At 42.1% G+C, this 19,869-nt stretch overlaps 2 protein-coding genes across 5 annotated transcripts; both read right to left on the bottom strand.

Annotated features, from left to right (window-relative positions):
- Positions 1-3,401: 3,401 nt before the first annotated feature.
- TMEM230 (transmembrane protein 230) lies at positions 3,402-13,131 on the bottom strand. 4 transcript variants are annotated; one of them, XM_047771719.1, is made up of 4 exons: positions 12,985-13,131; positions 10,339-10,459; positions 8,229-8,351; positions 3,402-4,609 (listed from the first exon to the last, which is right to left on the bottom strand). In XM_047771719.1, exons 2-4 carry the CDS (start codon positions 10,435-10,437, stop codon positions 4,469-4,471), a joined length of 363 nt encoding a protein of 120 aa, XP_047627675.1. In that variant the 5' UTR covers positions 10,438-10,459; positions 12,985-13,131; the 3' UTR covers positions 3,402-4,468. The 4 variants fall into 4 exon arrangements, with proteins under 4 accessions (XP_047627675.1, XP_047627676.1, XP_047627673.1 ...); XM_047771720.1 differs by having other exon boundaries at positions 12,997-13,131; XM_047771717.1 differs by lacking the exon at positions 12,985-13,131 and adding an exon at positions 12,860-12,974.
- A 457-nt stretch (positions 13,132-13,588) lies between these two features.
- Positions 13,589-19,436, bottom strand: PCNA (proliferating cell nuclear antigen). Its single transcript, XM_047771716.1, has 6 exons — positions 19,041-19,436; positions 18,045-18,142; positions 17,818-17,885; positions 16,890-17,084; positions 14,952-15,075; positions 13,589-14,864 (listed from the first exon to the last, which is right to left on the bottom strand). Exons 1-6 carry the CDS (start codon positions 19,259-19,261, stop codon positions 14,785-14,787), a joined length of 786 nt encoding a protein of 261 aa, XP_047627672.1. The 5' UTR covers positions 19,262-19,436; the 3' UTR covers positions 13,589-14,784.
- Positions 19,437-19,869: the final 433 nt, after the last annotated feature.

Raw genomic sequence — 19,869 nt, 5'->3', positions numbered from 1 at the left:
GATAGGTGATGTGCACATCGCCTTGTAGCTATTTGACTCAGTCTGTGCCCTTCCCACCCTGGCACTGAACCATGACTGAACTAACAGCATGAGGCCAGGGGCCTCTGGGACCAAAGCTAAGAAAGAAGCCTCAGGAGGGGAATTCAGATGACAGAGCAAGGCAATTAAGTTGAGTCGATTTATGATCCTTTGAAGGTTAGCAAAGTCAAGGCTGCTCTTGTCCCTCTACCAGCTCCCCTGGCCACACCAGTAATGGATGTACCTCTGTGCCAACCAGCAGAGACACTGCATGGCCCTGGAGGGAACTCGCAGGTCGTTATGAACTAGGTTCACTGGCCTGAGCAGAGGGTGTCAGGCAGACTTAAATCAGCAGGTAGCACCAAATCTGTCTACAGGATAGCTGGCCCCCTAGGCAGCCAACAGAGTCAGTCACTTAGGAAAAGTCTGAATCAAATGGCACCAGTCCATCTGTCTGGACCTCAAAAGAACAATGCGTCCTGGGAGAGAAATGCACTCCGAGCTTGGTTCTTCATTCAATAAACCTAAATGGAGTTCCCACTGTGGCTCAGCAGTAACAAATCCAACTAGTATCCATGAGACATGGGTTTGATTCCTGGCCTCGCTCAGTGGGTTAAGAATCCGGCATTGCTGTGAGCTGTGGTGCAGGTTGAAGATGCAGCTTGGATCTTGTGTTGCTGTGGCTGTGGTGCAGACTGGCAGCTACAGCTCCAATTCAGCCCCTAGCCAGGGAACTTCCATATGCAGCCCTGAATAGCAAAAAAATAAATAAAGCCAAACGAGCACTGTGCTAGACCTAGTGGGACTGTAAGACACACTCTTTGACTTTAATGAAGAAAACTAGTGGGTTTCAAACAAAAAGTAACTGAAGAGTGGTGGGGACTGCAGTCAACTGGAGAACTGTGCTCAAAGCTGCTTCACTGCTACTTTGTTCCAGCTGGCTGCCCCTCAGTAAGAAAAAATCTATTCATTTTTCAAGAAAGGTCCCAAATCATGTGAACTTTCCCACTTTTAAAACAAAATGTTGGCCAGTATCCGTGGTCACTAGCTTGCTCTGCTCCCCAATGACCAAGCCTTTTCTTTCTGTACTTTCGGCACCTAAAAATTCTTGGCAGAAAGGAAGCAATCAATAAATGTCTGGCACGATGACCCAGTGAGGCTCATCCAGAATGAATGGACCTGAAACTACCATATATAGAACAGCTGATGCAACTGGGGAGGAGTTTTAGCCTTGGAAATGACTAGTGAGAGACAAAATTGTTGCAAATATCAAGCTAGGGCACGCGGTCTGCGCAACTATTTAGGGCTGCTTTTAGGTAAAATACACATTTGACAATTGACCTTGGTCCCCACTAATCCTGTTCATCCCTCTACCTTCCATTTCTTTACTTGTCCAGCCCCTAAAGGCATTTAGCTTTCATTTTTCTAAGAGAAATTTGGGCTTTGCCCAAATGGAAGTCCCAAATGTCAGCTTATTAGTTAAGAATGTTAGCCAACTCAGGGTTTTTCCAGGGATTAAAATGAAACAGAATATGTAATGAAAGTGCTTGCCAAAACATCTGGCAATGGGTTCAAGAAAGACACCATTATCATGGAGGTTTCGATGCTTTCTATAAAGCACTAGAATATTACTTCATATTGTGACCCTAAATTTTATACTCACTATATTCCCTAAAGAATACCTTAATAAATATTTTACGACCAGGAAAAAAATGCAGTTAACAAGGAGTCTGATTTTGGCCTAATAAACCATACTTCTATAACATTCCTAACAGGAATGAGATTATAAACCTGAATGTTCAAATAAAACATTCCTCAGGGGACATCCAAGAGGCTTTATGGTCTCTGCCCTTCAAACTCTACAACTGCACACACATGGAAAACCATACGTGTGATGTACATTAGAATGTAGCCATCTCCATGGATATGGAAAGATACACTAAATAGAGTAAGTGAGAAAAAATTGTACAAATATACAATGGGAGTTTTTTTCCTTTTTAGGGCCACTCCTACAGCATATGGAAGTTCCCAGGCTAGGGGTCAAATTGGAGCTGGATCTGCAGCTGCCAGCCTATGCCACAGTCACAGCAATGCCAGATCAAAGCTGCCTCTTCAACCTACACCACAGCTCATGGCAATGCCAGGTTCTTAACCCCCTGAGAGAGGCCAAGGATGGAACCCGCATCTTCATGGATCCTAGTTGGGTTCATTTCCGCTGAGCCACAATGGGAACTCCTGAGTTTTTTCCTTTTTTGAAAAAGGATATAGATACGTGCTTAGAACATTTCCAGAAGGGCATATAAGAAACTTAATTAGACAACCTTGGGACTGAGCTATTTACAACACCCACCCCCCTTATTTTGGCCACATGCATGGTATGTGGAAGTTCCTGGGCCAGGGATCAAACTCGTGACAGCAATGACCCAAGCCACAGAAACGACAACAGATCTTTTAAGCTGCTGAGCCACCCCCACATACCATTCTATTTTGATTTTTCCCCCTTACTAGCAGCGTCATTACCCTTAAAAAAAGGACCAAATAATTTGGTTTGGCCAAAACCTTCTGGTCTGAGCTTTGCTTTGCAAACACTGCTCAAGATAAAGCTTTATATATTTCCTCATAACTTCAACATCAAGGTCCAAGAACTTTAATTAGACTACTCAACTTTCCAGCCTACCTTCCCATCACCAAATGCACCTAAACGTGGTAGCTGTTTCAAGTCACCGTCTCCTTGTCCCTCATTTCCTGAGCCCTAGCCTGTTTTTCGCCATTTGTACTCACTCCATAGGCAATCTCATCCAGCCCCGTGGCTCTTATTACCCCAACACTGACTCCCAAATTTCTAATAGCCTAGACCCCCTTCCTGAACTCCAAACTGTACACTGCAATTGCCTACTCAACATCTCCACTTGCACGTCAAGTAGACATCTAAATTTAACACATCCAAAGCTCAACTAATCTTCCTCCATAAACTTGTTTTACCTATAGCCCTCCAAATCTCAGATGGCCCTTCCAGACTTTCAGTCATCCAAGTCCATAACTTTAGATTAAAAGAACGAATGAGGAGTTTCCGTTGTGGTTCAGCGGTTAGCAAACCTGACTAGCATACGTGACGACGCAGGTTCCCGATCCCTGGCCTTGCTCAGTAGGTTAAGGATCTGGCGTTGCCACGAGCTGTGATGTGGGTTGTGATTCTGAGTTGCTGTGGCCCTGGCATAGGCTGGCAGCTATAGCTCTGATTACCCCTAGCCTGGAACCTCCATATATCATGAGTGCAGCCCCAAAAAGACAAAAAAAAAAAAAAAACCCCACACCCCTCCGCAAATGAATGAAAAACATTCTAACATACAATGCCAGTCGTCAAAAAATGAGGGAGTCCTAGGTACTGGGATCAGTGATATAATATAATCATTAACATGTTTTCTGAAGTATGTTAAAAGTCTAGGATTTAGATTTTGACATTTTAATTTCTTCTGAATATTAGTCACTTTTTGCAAGCTAGGAAACCAATCAAACTAAGGCAGTCTAATCCTCTAGAGATCCAGGCCAATGCTTACAATCTTCAGCACAATGTCATCATAAATACAAGATGCTAACGTCAGGTTAAAAACTCTAAATAATAACCACTTATCTATATTTTCCCCTTAGGAAACAGCCAAAAATCCAGTCCTTAAAGGTATGACATACAGAACATCTGCCAAAAATCCAGTCCTTAAAGGTATGATATACAGAACATCTTTATCTAAAAGGACAGAATGATCCGAACTATACACTGGCCAAGCTATCAGTGAACCACATCAGAGATGGGGCCAAGGATTGGTGAACAAAGTGTTTACATTTTGAAACCTTGGTCTGAGGTTTTAAAAATTCCTAGTTGCTGTTAATAAGAAAGTAAGTAAAGTAATAAATTCATTGAGTTAAAAAAAAATGCATTGAGTTAAAAAAAAAATCAAGTAAAAAAATTACAGATGCACCCACACTGATATTTGATTTTGCCATGATGAGTATGGGGATAAGACACTTAGATCTATTTTCAAATTACTTAGTGACAAGAAATCTGACATACTGCATTCTTTCATTTGCCACAAGAACATACTGACATTGAGGACTAGTTGAAAGAAATGCTTAACTCTAAAAATGATGGTGGCAGCAAAAGCTGAAGAATAACCTCCCACTTTCTCATGCAATTAACACTGCTACTCTTCGTGATACATATGCATATGGAAAAATTTGTCTCAGGGCCAGGAGATGAAAATTAGAGACTATCCTAATGAGCTAGTTGTAAATTCAATTAACATCTTTAGGACAGACCCATTAAAATCTGGCCACTGTTTTGTTAAACATCTGCCAGTTGCAGAAATCCTTAGTCCCTACACATAGTTCCTGCTCAATGTCATAAAGTCAGGCTCAGTCTCATCTGTGACTCTTCTCCTCAGGGCTGAGGTGGATGTCAGTCATCAAAGTCTGGAATGTCATCATAAGAGTAACCCCGGTAGCCTTTGGATGCATAGTAGGCGATGCGCAGGTGGTAGAATCCTGGCAGGAACACCAGGATGCCAATGATCAGGACAGGAACAGCCCGGTCTGCCCCCTGGTGGCAGAAGGAGGCAAACATATTAGTACCACGCAAGTTATAAATGCAAAAATAAAGCTATAGGCTCAATCCACAGACCAGTGATCTTATACCTTTCAGAGCACTTTCTTTGGGTAGTACACTACCAAGGGAAAAGGTTTACATCTTTTTTTCCTTCTTATAAACTTCAGAAAAACTGCAAAGTACTAAAAATTATAAAGAAATTATCCATGTTCATCCACAGTTACTTTGGCTTATTTCCCTCTACTCTTCCTTAAAGTTTTTAGTTGTAAATACATACTCTGCACCTTGTTTTTCTCTCTTATTATAACAAAGAATTGCCAAAATATTATTAACAGCTCTTAACTGGGAGAATGGGAGGTAGGTGAAATGGCTGGTCAAAAGGTCCAAACTTCCAGTTATAAAATAAGTTCTAGGGATAATGTACAGAGTGGTGACATAGTAATTCTGTACTGCATATTTGAAAGTTGCTGAGAGAGTAGATCTTAAACGTTTCATCACCAGAAAAAAAAATTATAGCTATTTGTAGTGATGGAGGACAACTAGACTTATTGTGGTGATCATTTCCCAATGCACAGAAATATCAAGTCATTAGGTTGTACACCTAAAACAGTATATATGTCAGCTAATGATGTGTAACATTCCACTATAATGGATATACCACAATTTTACATATCCAGCCCCCAGAAAGCTGGATACTTTGGTTGTGTCTCACTTTTTATAACTGTACAGAATACCACAATAAAGTTCAGGGTTTCCTTAGTATATATTCCCAAGAGCACAATTCACAGGTCAGAGAGGGAGGAAAGGTGTTTAGTCTCTTTATCAGTAGGGCTTCAACTTTGGAGGGAGTTCTACAAGGGCAAGGACTTTGTTCATCCTTGTTATCCCCAGCTGTGTCCAACATGTAATAGAGGCTCAATAAGTGCTCTTAATGAATAGATCCACCTTTATGAAATTGCTTTGTCAGTCTTGCTTTTTTGGAGTATAGTTTTTTGGGGGTTTTTTTTTTGCTTTTTAAAGCCACACCTGCAGAAGTTCCCACAACTAGGGGTCGAAATGGAGCTGCAGCTGTTGGCCTACACCACAACCACAGCAATGCCAGATCCTCAACCCACTGAGCAAGGCCAGGGATCGAACCCGTGTCCTCTTGGATATTAGCCGGACTCATTACCGTTGAGCCACGAAGGGAACTCCCTTTTTGGGTGCAGTTTTAAATGTTTATAGTTAAATTTACCCTTCTTTTCCTTCTGATTTTTCCCATTGTTTTTAAGCTAAGGAAGATTTCCCTAAAGACTTACACCCAATCTAAAAATCTTCTAGCAGGACTATCTGCACAATGTATAGGCTATCTAATCAATGTAATTTTGGCTGCTTCATTCACAAACAGAAATAGGATTACTGGGAGTTCTCTTGTAGTGCAGTGGGTTAAGGATCTGAAATGGTCACTGTAGCTGCCTGGGTCCTGCTTAAGGCACAGGTTCAATCCCTGGCTCCGGAAGTTCCATATGCTGTGGGTACAGGCAAAAAAAAAATTTACCTCATATGGTTACAGTGAAAACTAAATGAGGTGAGACATGTAAAGCAGGCAGCCCCAGATAGCACACAATGACTCCAGAAACACAAGCTTAAAGCCAAGGGAAGAGAACTTGGCCTATTTGAACATTAAAAAGAATAAAGTCTAAAACTTTAAGAAATGACATATTTGGTGCTATTTCTTTTCTTTTTTCTTTTTAAAGCCCCATCCACAGCATACAGAAGTTCCGAGGCCAGGGAGCAAATCTGAGCCGCAGCTGCAACGTAAGCTTATGGCAGTGCCAGATCCTTAACCCACTGTGTGTGTATTTCTTTTTCTTTTTTTCTTTTTGTCTTTTTGCCATTTCTTGGGCCGCTCCCGCAGCTTACGGAGGTTCCCAGGCTAGGGGTCTAATCGGAGCTGTAGCTGCCAGCCTACGCCAGAGCCACAGCAACGCGGGATCCGAGCCACATCTGCAACCTACACCACAGCTCACGGCAACGCCGGATCGTTAACCCACTGAGCAAGGCCAGGGATCAAACCCGCAACCTCATGGTTCCTAGTCAGATTCATTAACCACTGCGCCACGATGGGAACTCCTGTATTTCTATTATATTATTTTGCTTTTGTGGGGGGGAGGTGGTGCCTACAGAATGTATGAGTTTTTTGATCAAACCCACGCCACAGAAGCAACCCAAGCTACTGCAGTGACAACATTGGATTCTAAATCGGCTATACCATAAGAGAATTTCTTACATTTTCTACTTTTCTGCTTCTTTTACTTTTTGCAGGATTTCAATGTATACCCCTAATGGGATACATGATAAGGATTAAAAGAACTGCAAAGAAAACTTACAGTGCATCCAGCCTTCTTTTACCTAACATTAATACTGTTATTTTCAAACTACTATATGTATAATGTTATAACATAGATTAAGGCATATAAGTAATTACATCGATATCATTAGGATAGATATACACAGAGTTCCCGTCGTGGCGCAGTGGTTAACGAATCCGACTAGGAACCATGAGGTTGCGGGTTCGGTCCCTGCCCTTGCTAAGTGGGTTAATGATCCGGCGTTGCCGTGAGCTGTGGTGTAGGTCGCAAACGCGACTTGGATACCGTGTTGCTGTGGCTCTGGCGTAGGCTGGCAGCTACAGCTCCGATTAGACCCCTAGCCTGGGAACCTCCCATATGCCGCGGGAGCGGCCCAAGAAATGGCAAAAAGACTCCTGATTATATCCCTGAGATTAACAATGCTACAGTGAAAGTTAACTGAAGGCATAGCCCTAAAGTTAGATGTTCAAACTTAAGACTACAACAAGTAAGCCTTTGGTAGTCACATAATAGTTTTAAATAGCAAATCAGATACACTTCTCAAAAGCCATGCAGCTGTTTATTGTCTCAATGCTACTATTCCCAATTCTAAGGATAATACCACAGTTTTAGCTCTTGGCTGTATTCCTTCTGCAGAGCAATATGACCACTGTCCTCTGGCCTGGTGCATGTTGAAGAACGGATGTGAACTAAGATCAATATTAGTTCAGAACAACTTAGATGCTATGTATAAACATCTGTATACAATCCCCCCAACTTTAGGTTTCTACGGTATCATATTGAAGCTCAGCAGGAACTCCAACCAAATGCAATTTAAGATCTATTCCATGAGCCAAAAGTCCTGCTTTGGTCAGTGGCCCCAAACCTATACAAGCCTCATTGCTTCTCTCCCCAAACACTACAGCAGCATGTCAGTGGCACTGCAAAGTTACAATAATAGCATTCTACCCCAGTTATAGCCTTTACCAGTCAGGAATTCTGAACGCCAGGCTCGGCTTTGCTGTTCCAAATTGATGGTGGGAAAACTTCCTAACATCTCAGAGGGAAAATCTGTCTGTCACACCCACCTCAAAAATTGCATTAATTCATAAACTGCAGAAGTTTGTTGTGGCTCAAAGGAAGAAACGTCTTATCAGAAAACAAAATCTAAAAGAAAGCTCTTTTCTGTTAGAATCTGCTATACTAGATGTGAATATAAAACAAGAGAGTCCTGGCTCACATTTTAAACATCTCATGGCATTCACACAAACCCTTCAGCTTACCCCTTTGCTGATATAGCCTGCCAGCAGGAGGGAGCCTATGATAATGAGAAAGGCGCCAATCAAAAACAGCACTGTAGCAAGCGCAATGGCCTTATATGGGATCTTAGGAGGGCTTTTCTTAAACTGGAAGAGAAACAAAAAGACAAAGAAGAGTATTATGAATATACCAAGGCTGGAAGATAAGAAGAACCAATGTAGATGCTTGGTGTGTCCTGAAGTAAGTTCTACCACAAGTCCCCCAGTGCAGCTCTGGGAAAGGAAGGAAATGGATAGGCAAGAGATGAGGCTCTAATTATTGCTCTAACAGTAAATGAAGGAGGGAAGCCCAGCAGTATGTTATACTTTCTAGCTCTCGTCTCATTCCACAGACCATTCGCTGTACCATAAAAAATTATTTTCTTGGAGTTCCTGCTATGCCACAGTGGGTTAAGGATCCTGAGTTGCCCCAACTGTTGCATAGGTTGCAGCTTCAGTGAGGATTCAATCCCTGGCCCAGCAACTTCCATATGCAGTGGGTGCAGCCAAAAAGGAAAAAAAATTTTCTTACAAAAAGAAAAGACACTTTATCGTCATTCATTGATTAGACATATCTATTAAGTGCTTGGCACATGAAAGGCTGTGCTAATCTATAAGGATTAACGGTGAATATTATGCTCTGGAAAAGTAGGAAAGAAAATAAATGATTTCTGGCATTCAAAATTAAGTCAACATATGGTCAAAGGTTTTAAAAACACCTTTTTCTAAGGCATTAGTTGCTTTCCCCACAGGCAAGAAATCTGCCTTATTAACAAGTTCAATTCAAGGTTAAGATTCAAAGACAAACTTCTAAGGTTTGGCTCATGGCTGTCTGGCCTAGCCAGATAGAAGCTTCCCAGACATACTTAAAAAAAACTCTCTCCTGGAGTTCCCGTCATGGCGCAGTGGTTAACAAATCCGACTAGGAACCATGAGGTTGCGGGTTCGTTCCCTGGCCTTGTTCAGTGGGTTCAGGATCCGGCGTTGCCATGAGCTGTGGTGTAGGTCGCAGACGCAGCTCGGATCTCAAGTTGCTGTGGCTCTGGCGTAGGCCGGCAGCTACAGCTCCGATTTGACGCCTAGCCTGGAAACCTCCATATGCCTCAGGAGCGGCCCTAGAAAAGGCAAAAAGACAAAAATAAATAAATAAATAAATAAATAAATAAACTCTCTCCTTCAAAAGGCACAAAAAATAATTGATTTGTTTATATTTAAAAGGATGGGGGAGTTTCTGTTGTAGCGCAGCAGAAATGAATCTGACTAGGAACCATAGGGTTGAGGGTTCAATCCCTGGCCTTGCTCAGTGGGTTAAGGATCCGGTGTTGCCATGAGCTATGGTGTAGGTTGTAGATGCAGCTCGGATCTGGCATTGCTGGCTGTGGTGTAGGCCAGCAGCTGAACTCAGATTAGACCCCTAGCCTGGGATATGCCATGGGGTGCAGCCCTGAAAAGACCAAAAAAAAAATTTAAAAATTAAAAAAAATAAATATAAGGATGGGTTCTTACTACTTCCTCCTTGGTCCCGGTTCCAAAATAGAATATTCTATTCTAAGGGGAAGTGGGCAGAATATGCTACATTATTAAGTATTTTATAAACAGTGATCAGGGTAAAACATAAACTTAATAAATACTATTTGTTTTACTTACTGTTTGCCACAAAGAATACCTTTAATAAATTGGATCTCATGACATCAGGAAAGAAGGAAGAGTCCCACAATCTGCTGGCTTTAGCAGTTAGTTTCTCCCTTAAAAGATGAACTGGTTTTGACTAAAGTGTAAATAAACTAATGACATAATCCTTAAAAAAATTCTACTTAACAACAATCAATCTGATTACTTCCAGACAAACTAAGTAAAATTTGTCCCTTCTGGACTCTGGCGTTACAACTAAAATTTCTTAGAAGTAGACAATACTTATATTGGTTGGAAACTGCTCTGCTATGGTCCCTCCTTCTGCAGGATATGGCTGAAAGAGTCTCAGAGCTGAGTTCCTTTCTTGCTAGTAATGCTTAGCAAAAGCTCCACCTGGAAGGTCTTTCTGCTAATTCAGCACAAAAAGAGCAAGCCAATCTCATCAGCTCCCTTCTGCATTTACCTGAAGGTCAATGTAGCCATCGTCTGTACTGGAGAGCCTTGAGTATTTCACTTTACTACTGGGGATTCCAGTAGTCAGGTTGGTACGAGACGGCATCATAACACGTTGACACAGCTACACTCTGAAAACAAAGAAAAGCATTACTATCTGCAGGTGATAACAATGTTTGCTATGTGTACTGCAGTTTGGGCTGCAATGTCATACTAACAACTGGCTATTTAGGCTTCACTGCTCTTAGAACCTGATATTCCTCTGACAAAGTGAAAAGATACTCTTACACATCTACTCTGCTGTGTCCTAGTAGAGTAAGAGTCAAGACATATGCCAAGGACCGGACCTCATGTTTACTTTGCCACCAATGTTTTTCTGCCTCCTAAATTTTTCAAAGTCACACAGAGAATAGGTGAAAGAGTGGTGACTTAAGTCCAAGTCCATCTGACATCAAAGGCCACATTTTCAACCATTCTGCTATAGTAGAGTATTGCCTGTCCCTGTCCCTGCTTCTAGAAAAAGCAAGGGGAGCATATACTTAAGGGATCCTCTTATTCGTCAAGGAGAGAGGGGAGAGGGTGGGGAATAGAATACATTCAACATTTTGCCTGTTCCCTCTGATGGATAATATCCTATTAACGCAAAAGATTGGTAAGGATTCTTGTTGTAAATTGAGATAAGCTATTGACTACCAGTATTCTACCAGTGCCCTCTGATTTGCCTGCCTCTCTGTTCTATCCCAAGCACTGAAAATCGTTTTCACTTTCCAAGTTACTTCTACAGCTTCATTAAAAAAAAAATAAACAAACCAAAAAACAAACAAAAAACCCTGAATAAATATCTGGATTTTGTTCAAAGCTGACCACAGTAATGAAATCATGATTACTATGTCACCAGTTTAAAAAATAAGACTAGGGAGTTCCCATTGGGGCTCAGCAGATTATGAACCTGACTGGTATCCATGAAGGCCAGGGTTCAATCCCTGACCTCTCTCAGTAGGTTAAGGATCTGGCATTGCTGTGAGCTGTGGTATAGGCCAGCAGGAGTAGCTCCAATTTGACCCCTAGCCTGGAAACTTCCATAGGTTACAGGTACAGCCCTGAAAAGCAAATAAAAAAAATAAAAGACTAAAAAACACTGACATTTACCTTGAAAAACATTTGGGAGTTCTCTTGTGGCGCAGTGGGTTGTCACTGCAGCGGCTTGGGTCGATGCTGTGGCCCAGGAACTTCCAAATGCTGAAGGAGAGTCCAAAAAAAGAAAAAAAAGAAAAAAGGTAGTTTCCATTGTGGCTCAGTGAGATAAGAACCCAACACAGTGTCTGTGAGGATGCAGGTTCGATCCCTGGCCTCAATCAATGGGTTAAGGATCTGGCGTTGCCACAGGCTTCGTTCGGCATAGGTTGCAGATATGGCTCTAATCCCTTGTAGGCCGGCAGCTGCAACTCCAATTCGATCCTTAGCCTGGGAACTTCCATATGCTGCAGGTGTGGCCCTAAAAAGAAAAACACATTTGCGTACTTTTCCTCTACAAAAATCACAATGTTAATGAAACAAGTAAATCTACTTTGATCATGAAGCTATTTGATTTCTAAAAGTGAAACATATCTTTAAAAAAGAAAACTAAGTATTTCAAAAAGGGCAACACTTAAAAAAAAAAAAACAACCCATAAAACATAAAAGACCACCCTTCCTTTGGTATGACATACTGCAAACAATCGTCATTATAATGGCAGCTAACAACTACCTGGTGTTAGCTTGACAGGTGCTTTTTTAAGTGCCTTATATATACTTAATACCGGATATTAATGAGCTGGTTTTTTTTTTATTTTATGTTTTTTAACGAGCTGTTTTAAGTGACATGCAGTCAACCTAAACTAGCATTATAAAGGAATTGGTGCTCATGTTCCTTTTTAATAATTACATGCTGTCAAAGAAATCAAGTACTGAAAAAGAAAGTATGCTAACCTATTGGCTTTTCTAAAAGGGCTAGATCAAACTGCGTCAATCACTAGGTTTTTAAATGTTGAGAACCCAATTACAAGATAATCTAAATTTAATTCCATAAAACTTAAGAGTCCAGACTACCAGTATGTGGGGGTTTTGAGGGCATTTATCACGTTTGATTTGTATTAGTGTTTAAAAAAAGAAATTTACATACACTTCCATTAACTATTCATACGCCGCATCAAAACATAAAGAAATGCAGGACGTGAAGGACAGGGGAGACGAATTCTCATTGGTGGCAAAGAAGCGAAAGGCAAACGTAAATAAATCAACGTTTTCCAAGTACTAGGTTCAAGTTCCCAGCAAGCTTTTTTCACCAGTCCCACCGCAAGCCCAACACTTCCTCAGCACTTGAATGTAGTAGCAAGAAATGTTAAGAGCAACAGCAAAGCACTCAACACAGTGCCTGCTCGCCTCCACACACGCTACTTCCCTGCCCGCCCAGACCGAGCCAGCAAGAGAAAGAACCGAGGCGAATTTAGACGGAAAACAAAAACCGGTTTTTGGAAAGAAGCCAGCCATGCCTCAGGCGGGCGAACGCTCCACAGCAAGGACTCAAGGCTGGATGTCAGCGGGGAGCGCAGTCTCCACCACGCCGCGAGCCTCAAGCGGGCACTTCCGCTCCCTGCCAGCCGTACGCACACCTTACCGCAGGCCTTACCGGAGCCCCGCGCCAAAAGCTCTCTCACGGTTGGCAGAAAGCGCGCCCGAAGCCTCATGGCACACTTCCCCCAACTGCCGCCCCGCCTCCGACAAGCGGGGCGCCGGAAACGGCATACGGGAAGTTGGCCTGCCAGGCGTGGCGTCACCAGGAGCGACGCCGTCTCGTTCCGGCTTCCGGCCTACGGTCGAGTGATTGGCCCGCAGAAAGCAACGAGTTGCGGAGGTGGAGCGCGCCACGTTGGGTTTCAGGAGGCGCCGCAAGCTGAGCTGGCTGCTGACCACCTCCACCCGGCGGGAACCTAGGGAGTCGGGCCGCCTGGGTCAGTCAGGCCCAGGGCTAGCCGACTACGTGTTTCTTTCGCGCCCCTCTGGCGGTGTAGGGAGTTCAGTGTCGCCCTCGGGAGGCGGAAGCCTAGCCGGCAAAGGTGCCAAAAGCCCGGAACTGTCAGCACACCGTTAAGCCCAGGGCTGGCCGCCTTCCCCCTGGGGCCGTTTCTGCCCCTCTATACCGCACCCCACTTCTTGTGTTTCTCTCTCCTCCAGGCCTTACTTGGATAAGAGGCCAGCCCATGGGGGACATTGGCAACACATCGTTTTTTAAAATGTCAAGGTTTATTGCAGCATAACTTACATATAATAAAGTACAATTGGATTAGTTTTGACAAATGCATATAGTTTTGGAACTATCACCATAGTGCAGATAAAAATATTTCCATCACTCCAAAAACATGTATCTGGGCTCTTTGCAGCCAATCTCCTTCCCTATGCCCCAGACAAACTGCAGAGGGCACAGGAAGTTTGAGGATCCAGAAACTAGAACTTAGTGCAGATATAACAAAAACCAGTCATATAATACGCCAAACCACAAAATACACTAGAAAAAGAACTACAATAAAGCAATTCTCACTATGCAGCATGCCAATTTGTGACCTTGTAGCACAATTACTGCCAGGCCTTCTCACTTTCTTGGTTGAATTCAACACCTATGGAATTTAAGCCATCTTCATCCTTTAAAAGGAGTTAAGTCCTCCAAAAGGAGGCTTACACTAGAGAAATTATTTTTGCACAAACACACTCCTTGGGCCCTATCACACATCTACAAAAACTTCCAATACTCCTGTACAAGGCGCCCTAGGCTAAAGAAACACACTGCTCTATAACAATGCTAGTCTTACAAACCCATAGAACTTTTTAGGTACATTAAGCTTCTGTAAAGTGTTAGTAACAAAAATGACAACAAAATACATAAGATTTGTTCTACTCTCCCCTTTGCACTTCTTGAGCTCAAGTCAAAATACCAAAATAAGTTTGGCAAAAGTGTTTTGTCACCTACTGTATTTTAAATACTTTCTATTGCTATATCTAATTCATAACAAGCTGACTGAAAAAAAAAAAAAAAACACATTTACATGAAAAAGTTGCTTGAATTGTGAATTCCCTAGGATACTTGCAACCATTGTGGTCCAAATGAAGGCACTGTCCTGGGATGCTTGAAATTCAAATGACTTTTATTTAAAGTGAAAACAATACTTAAAACTGCATTTAGAGTCAAAACCCTTTTGTTTATAAAAATCATTAATGAGTATTTCTAGGCTAACAAGACCAGATTTGACTTTGGACTTAAATTGTAGAGAATGGAGGAAAAAAAAAAAAACAGGTTATTTACAGAAAACAGTATCTACATATGTACTCAGAGGTACAAAGAAGAGACTTAATAAGTACGTGCTGGCATCACCGAAGCAGTTCTCAAAGAGCTTAGTTTAATTTTCTTGGAATTTGAGAATGTCTAAGACCCTTCTTCATCTTCGATCTTGGGAGCCAAATAGTACTTTAAATGTCCCATATCAGCAATTTTATACTCTACAACTGAAAGAAAATAGGAACATAGTTAATTACTGAGAAGTACCACATACACTACCTACAAAACAAGACTCAACAAATACATTATCTTACCAAGGGGTACATCTGCAGACATACTGAGTGTGACTGTAGGAGAGAGTGGAGTGGCTTTTGTAAAGAAGTTCAGGTACCTCAGTGCAAAAGTTAGCTGAACTGGTTCATTCATCTCTATGGTAACCTAAGGGAGAAAACAAACTTCATCAAATTGAAAAATGTCAAGAAAGCTGCAACCCATCCATTTATAATTACATTTTAAAACAAAATAGGAGTTCCCTTGTGGCTCAGCGGGCTAGCACCTGTGTTTGTCACTGTGTGGCTCCAGTCACTGCTGTGGCGTGGGTCCAATCCCTGGGCCTAGGAACTTCCACATGCCTCAGTCATGGCCAAAAAGAAAATAAAAACAACCACCCCTCCTTATTGGCTACTTTAGAGGGTGCTATGAAACTAATTTTGAAGACTGGTAAATAAAGCAAAAGAAAGTGTTTAGCCTTCCTTTCCTATTTACATTGTAGCTCAGGTAGCCAAATTATCTGATAAGAGAAAGCTTCTCTTTATGGAAATATTTCTAATACATAAACCAGCTAAAACATAAGAAGATATCCAGGTATCTCCTGACTCCTGCCAGAGATACACACTACCATCTATAAATATTCTTGCTCTCCCACCAACAGACAATACCTTGAATATCATCAAGCATCCAGAGCTGTTACCTACCAGAAAATATGGGGTAGAGAAACATTGACATAAGGGATGCATAGGCAAAATTCATGCTTTGAATTGTAATATACAGCCCTATTAAAATCTTGATTCAAACAAATTGAAGTAACCAAGGAAATAGGAACACTGAAAAGTCCCTTAAATCATAATTTTTAAGATGTTATAAAATGTTTATACTACAAAATAATACTAAAATAGTTACAGGTGAACTAATGTCTGCAAGAACAAAAATGAAGGTTGGCAAGACTGAAATGTAATTTAGAAGAAAAAGAATTAGCCTCTGCATTTTTATTACTATACTTTTTTATATTATTTTATTACTATTTATGAGTATATTTTAAAGTCTTTACTTGGTAAAAACAGCAAATACAGATTTTTTGTTTTGGGTTTTTTTTTTTTGGTCTTTTTAGGGCTGCACCTGTGGCATATGGAAGTTCCCAGGCTAGGGGTCGAATCAGAGCTGCAGCTGCCAGCCTATGCCACAGCAACTGGGGATCAAAGTTGTGTCTGTGACCTACACCACAGCTCATGGCAACGTTGAATCCTTAACCCACTGAGCAAGGCCAGGGATGGAACTTGCATCCTCATGAATACTAGTTGGGTTCATTAACCACTGAACCACAATGGAAACTCCCCAGTTTGTTTGTTTTAAACCAAGTTTTCCACAATATTCGGATATATATAGCTTCCCAATCCTATTCTATGTTTGGGTTTGACACACAAACCCATTGTTCTGTAGTTTATAAAGGTTGCAATGAATTTGCATTCCCTTCTCACAATTTAGATGGCACTTACAAACCACCTTAAGACATCAAATCTTTCAAGTTCTCACAAATTAAGTTACTTGGAAATGCAAATTTTGACTATTTTTCTTTAGAGTTTTCTTTAATTTTAGCAATTACCTTGCCACAGATGGTCCTGTCCCATCCCATCCCCCCTTCCCCTGCCAAATTCACATTAAAACCAAATCCCCAATGTCATGAATGTAATGCTATTTGAGGTGGGGCCTTTGGGAGATACTTAGGGTTAAGCAGGCAGAGCCTTCATGAATATCCTTACAAATGACCACAAAGCTCTCCTTTGCCCCTTTTCACAGAAGGCTGCTATCTGTGAACCAAGAAGCAGGTTCAGAAACCAAAATCTGCCAGTTTCCTAGTCTCCATAACTGTTAAGAAATAAATTTTTGTTGTTTATAAGCCACTTAGTCTATGGAATCTTGTTACAGCAGCCTAAAGTTACTTTTCAAAGTACTTTGTTTACTTAGAAATTACTTACAGCTTCCTCCTCTTTATCAACATTACTCGTTTGTGACAACTTAATATTTCCATTTCCGAGTTCTCCACTTGCAGAAAATTTCACTCCATCTTTTGCACAGGAAATTACAACAGCATCTCCAATATGACTGAGATCTCGGCATATACGTGCAAATTCACCAGAAGGCATCTTTACTACACAGCTGTACTCTTGTTCCTATGAAACAAGGAAACTTAAGTTCAATGAATGGAAATGAAAGATTTGGCACCCTTACTGTCTGAAGACTCAGCATTTAAACAAGAGAATTTAAGGTTTTCTAATTATTTTGAAATATCACTTTGTGTAATTTCTTAACATACTCTAACCACTCAAAACGTAAACACAGTTATAGAACAAGAATGTTATAAGAATAATCAAAGGAAACAAATAAGAGCTTGAACTTTTATAGTAAATGCACTGTCCAGGGAACAAGAGCCTCCCCTTAAATGATCTACAGGGTTAAATCAAGAGAACATTAGGGTATAGCACACACACAATGATGGTGCAAACAGGCCTAACTGCTTTCCAAAACAAAACAAGAAAATACAATTATTAGGCATATTAAACATCCAAACCCTCTTCTCTCATTTAATGTTGATAAACCGAACCATAATGAATTTCTGCTAAAGTAGCTTTAAAATGTACTCAATAAAAAATTAAGCATTGTAGGAATAAAAAGAAGAGAGTCAATTAGGTTAATGTAAATATGTATGTGGCAGCAATCAATTCAAAACAATGAGCCACTGCAGAATACCATCATTTATATCAGTCTAAATACTCGGCTTTGGAACATACATGAGCAGATATACAGAAAAAGCTCTTTTAGGAAGTAGGCTTTATTATATTAATATATTTTATGTAACTATCATGACTGTATGTAGTATGCTCAATCAGAAACTTTGATACTCACTGGAATTCCAAGTTGCTCAACATCTAAATCCATTAACTTCATTTCATAGTCTGATACCTTTTCCTGATCTACCAAAAGAAAGCAAACGATGAAGAAAAACATGTAGGTTTATAATTGTGATAAATTTTACAATTACCACAAACTATCTTAAATTTCTCTCAGCTTTGGGAAATAAAGACACTGCATTCTAATCTCCTCTAGCATTAACTCAGAAGGGTGTAACTTACTTGGAGCTTCAAACACTAGTGCCAAGGTGTCTGCATTATCTTCTGCCCTTAGCGTAATGATGTCTTCATTGCCAGCACATTTTAGTATTTTGGACATGCTGGAACACAGGAGACAAGAGTTTAAAATCGACACCATCTTCTCAAGATCGTTAGCTTTCTAACTCAATTAAAACCATGAGTTACCACTTTTAACCACTGGACCACGTGTCGAATTGGCGAGTTTGGGAAACGTACTGCAGGAACATGTGTTAAGAGAGTCCAGCTGTTTTGGAATGCAATCTGCCAGTATTTATACTTATACGAAAAAGCCCACACCCCACAATGAGCAATTTCGCTTCGGGATATTAAAAAAAGACCAGTATTTTAGAAAGTGCAAATCCCTTTGGTAGGTGAAGTAAATTATTGGGCCGCGACGATCTTAGATCTTAATGTACCCACTGAAGCACAAGTCTATTATATTGAGTGTAGCACAGGTAAACACTTTTCACAAGCTTTAAAACTTAAACATGTGTATGTACTAGGAAAGGTAGTGATCAAAAAGTTTAAAACCACTGTCCTTCCTGGAGAAATTTTTCCTCAAATCCAGGATCTTAGGATGTTCACTGCAACTTTGCGGTAAAAAAGTAAGCTATTGTCCCTATCAGGGTGACAGAAGTAGGGCACATTATAAAGCGGCTCATCTAAAGGCGCCTGCAATTAATAACCAAGGGCTCCGCAACAATCTTTTCCTGGCACCGCGAAGAAGCCCGTCGTTTTCCCGCCACCACTTGCTTTGTGACTTTGGCGCGGAAACAGCCGGTTCGCGCTGCAGTCAGCGCGGGCTTTCCGAACCGCGCGCTCTGCTACTGGTCCCGCCCCCCCGCCCCGCGCCACAGGCCAATGAGAAAGGCGCAGCTATCCCACGCCAGCCAATAAGGGCCCACCTTATGGGCGCTCCCGCCAAGAGCGGAGGTAGGGGTGTCCGCGGGCCCGACAGCCTGCGGATTCGGGACTCACCTGGTGAGGTTCACGCCCATGGCCAAATTGCGGTCGCAGCGGTACGTGTCGAAGCCCTCGGAGCGCAGGGTGAGCTGCACCAAAGAGACATGAGACGAGTCCATGCTTTGCAGGTTCACGCCGCTGGAGCTGATGTCCCAGCAGGCCTCGTTGATGAGGTCTTTAAGCGCTTCCAGCACCTTCTTCAGGATAGAGCCCTGGACCAGGCGCGCCTCGAACATGGTGGTGGAATCACAACGACGCGGCTACAGGTGGAAGAAAGAAGGAAGGAGTAGCCGGCTTAGGCTTCAGAAGTTGAGAGAGAGCTGGAAAACACCACAACAAAGCCTGAACCGGAAGACGCACACTGCCAGCCGGCCGCGCCTGCAGCGGTTTAATACAGCCGCGTCTGCGAGCGCGCGCTACGCCCCCACGCCCTTCATGGCGACGTCACCACGCTTCCCCGCCCACTGCCTGGGCGGAGAGGCTGCGGAGCCAATCGTGTCCCTGCTCCACATGAAGCCCGTCCCACCCCGAACATCCATTGGAGAGTGTGGGCGTAGGGGCGGGGCAGAAATCTTGCGCCTATCGAGGGCCTGCTGATAGGCATCCTGCGGGGCTCCCCGCCTTTTTGTCGCGTTCCGGCGCCCGGACGTTAGACAAGTCCGGGCAAGTGTGAATGTCAGGCCTAGGCTGGGTGGGGGGTCGTTGAGGTGGCTTTGTGGTGCCTCATCAACTTCCCGCTTGAGGGATGGGACATTTACAGCCTTGAAAGTGAAGGTGAAACGGAAATCCAGCCCTCTAGGAGGAAGAGCCACCATGAGCCTAAAGAGTATAGCTACTTTAAATA

This window comes from Phacochoerus africanus, chromosome 3 (genome assembly GCF_016906955.1).
Source record: "Phacochoerus africanus isolate WHEZ1 chromosome 3, ROS_Pafr_v1, whole genome shotgun sequence".
NCBI lineage: Eukaryota > Metazoa > Chordata > Mammalia > Artiodactyla > Suidae > Phacochoerus > Phacochoerus africanus.
Note: the sequence above shows the minus strand (reverse complement) of the source record. Positions and strands in the feature narration are given on the sequence as shown.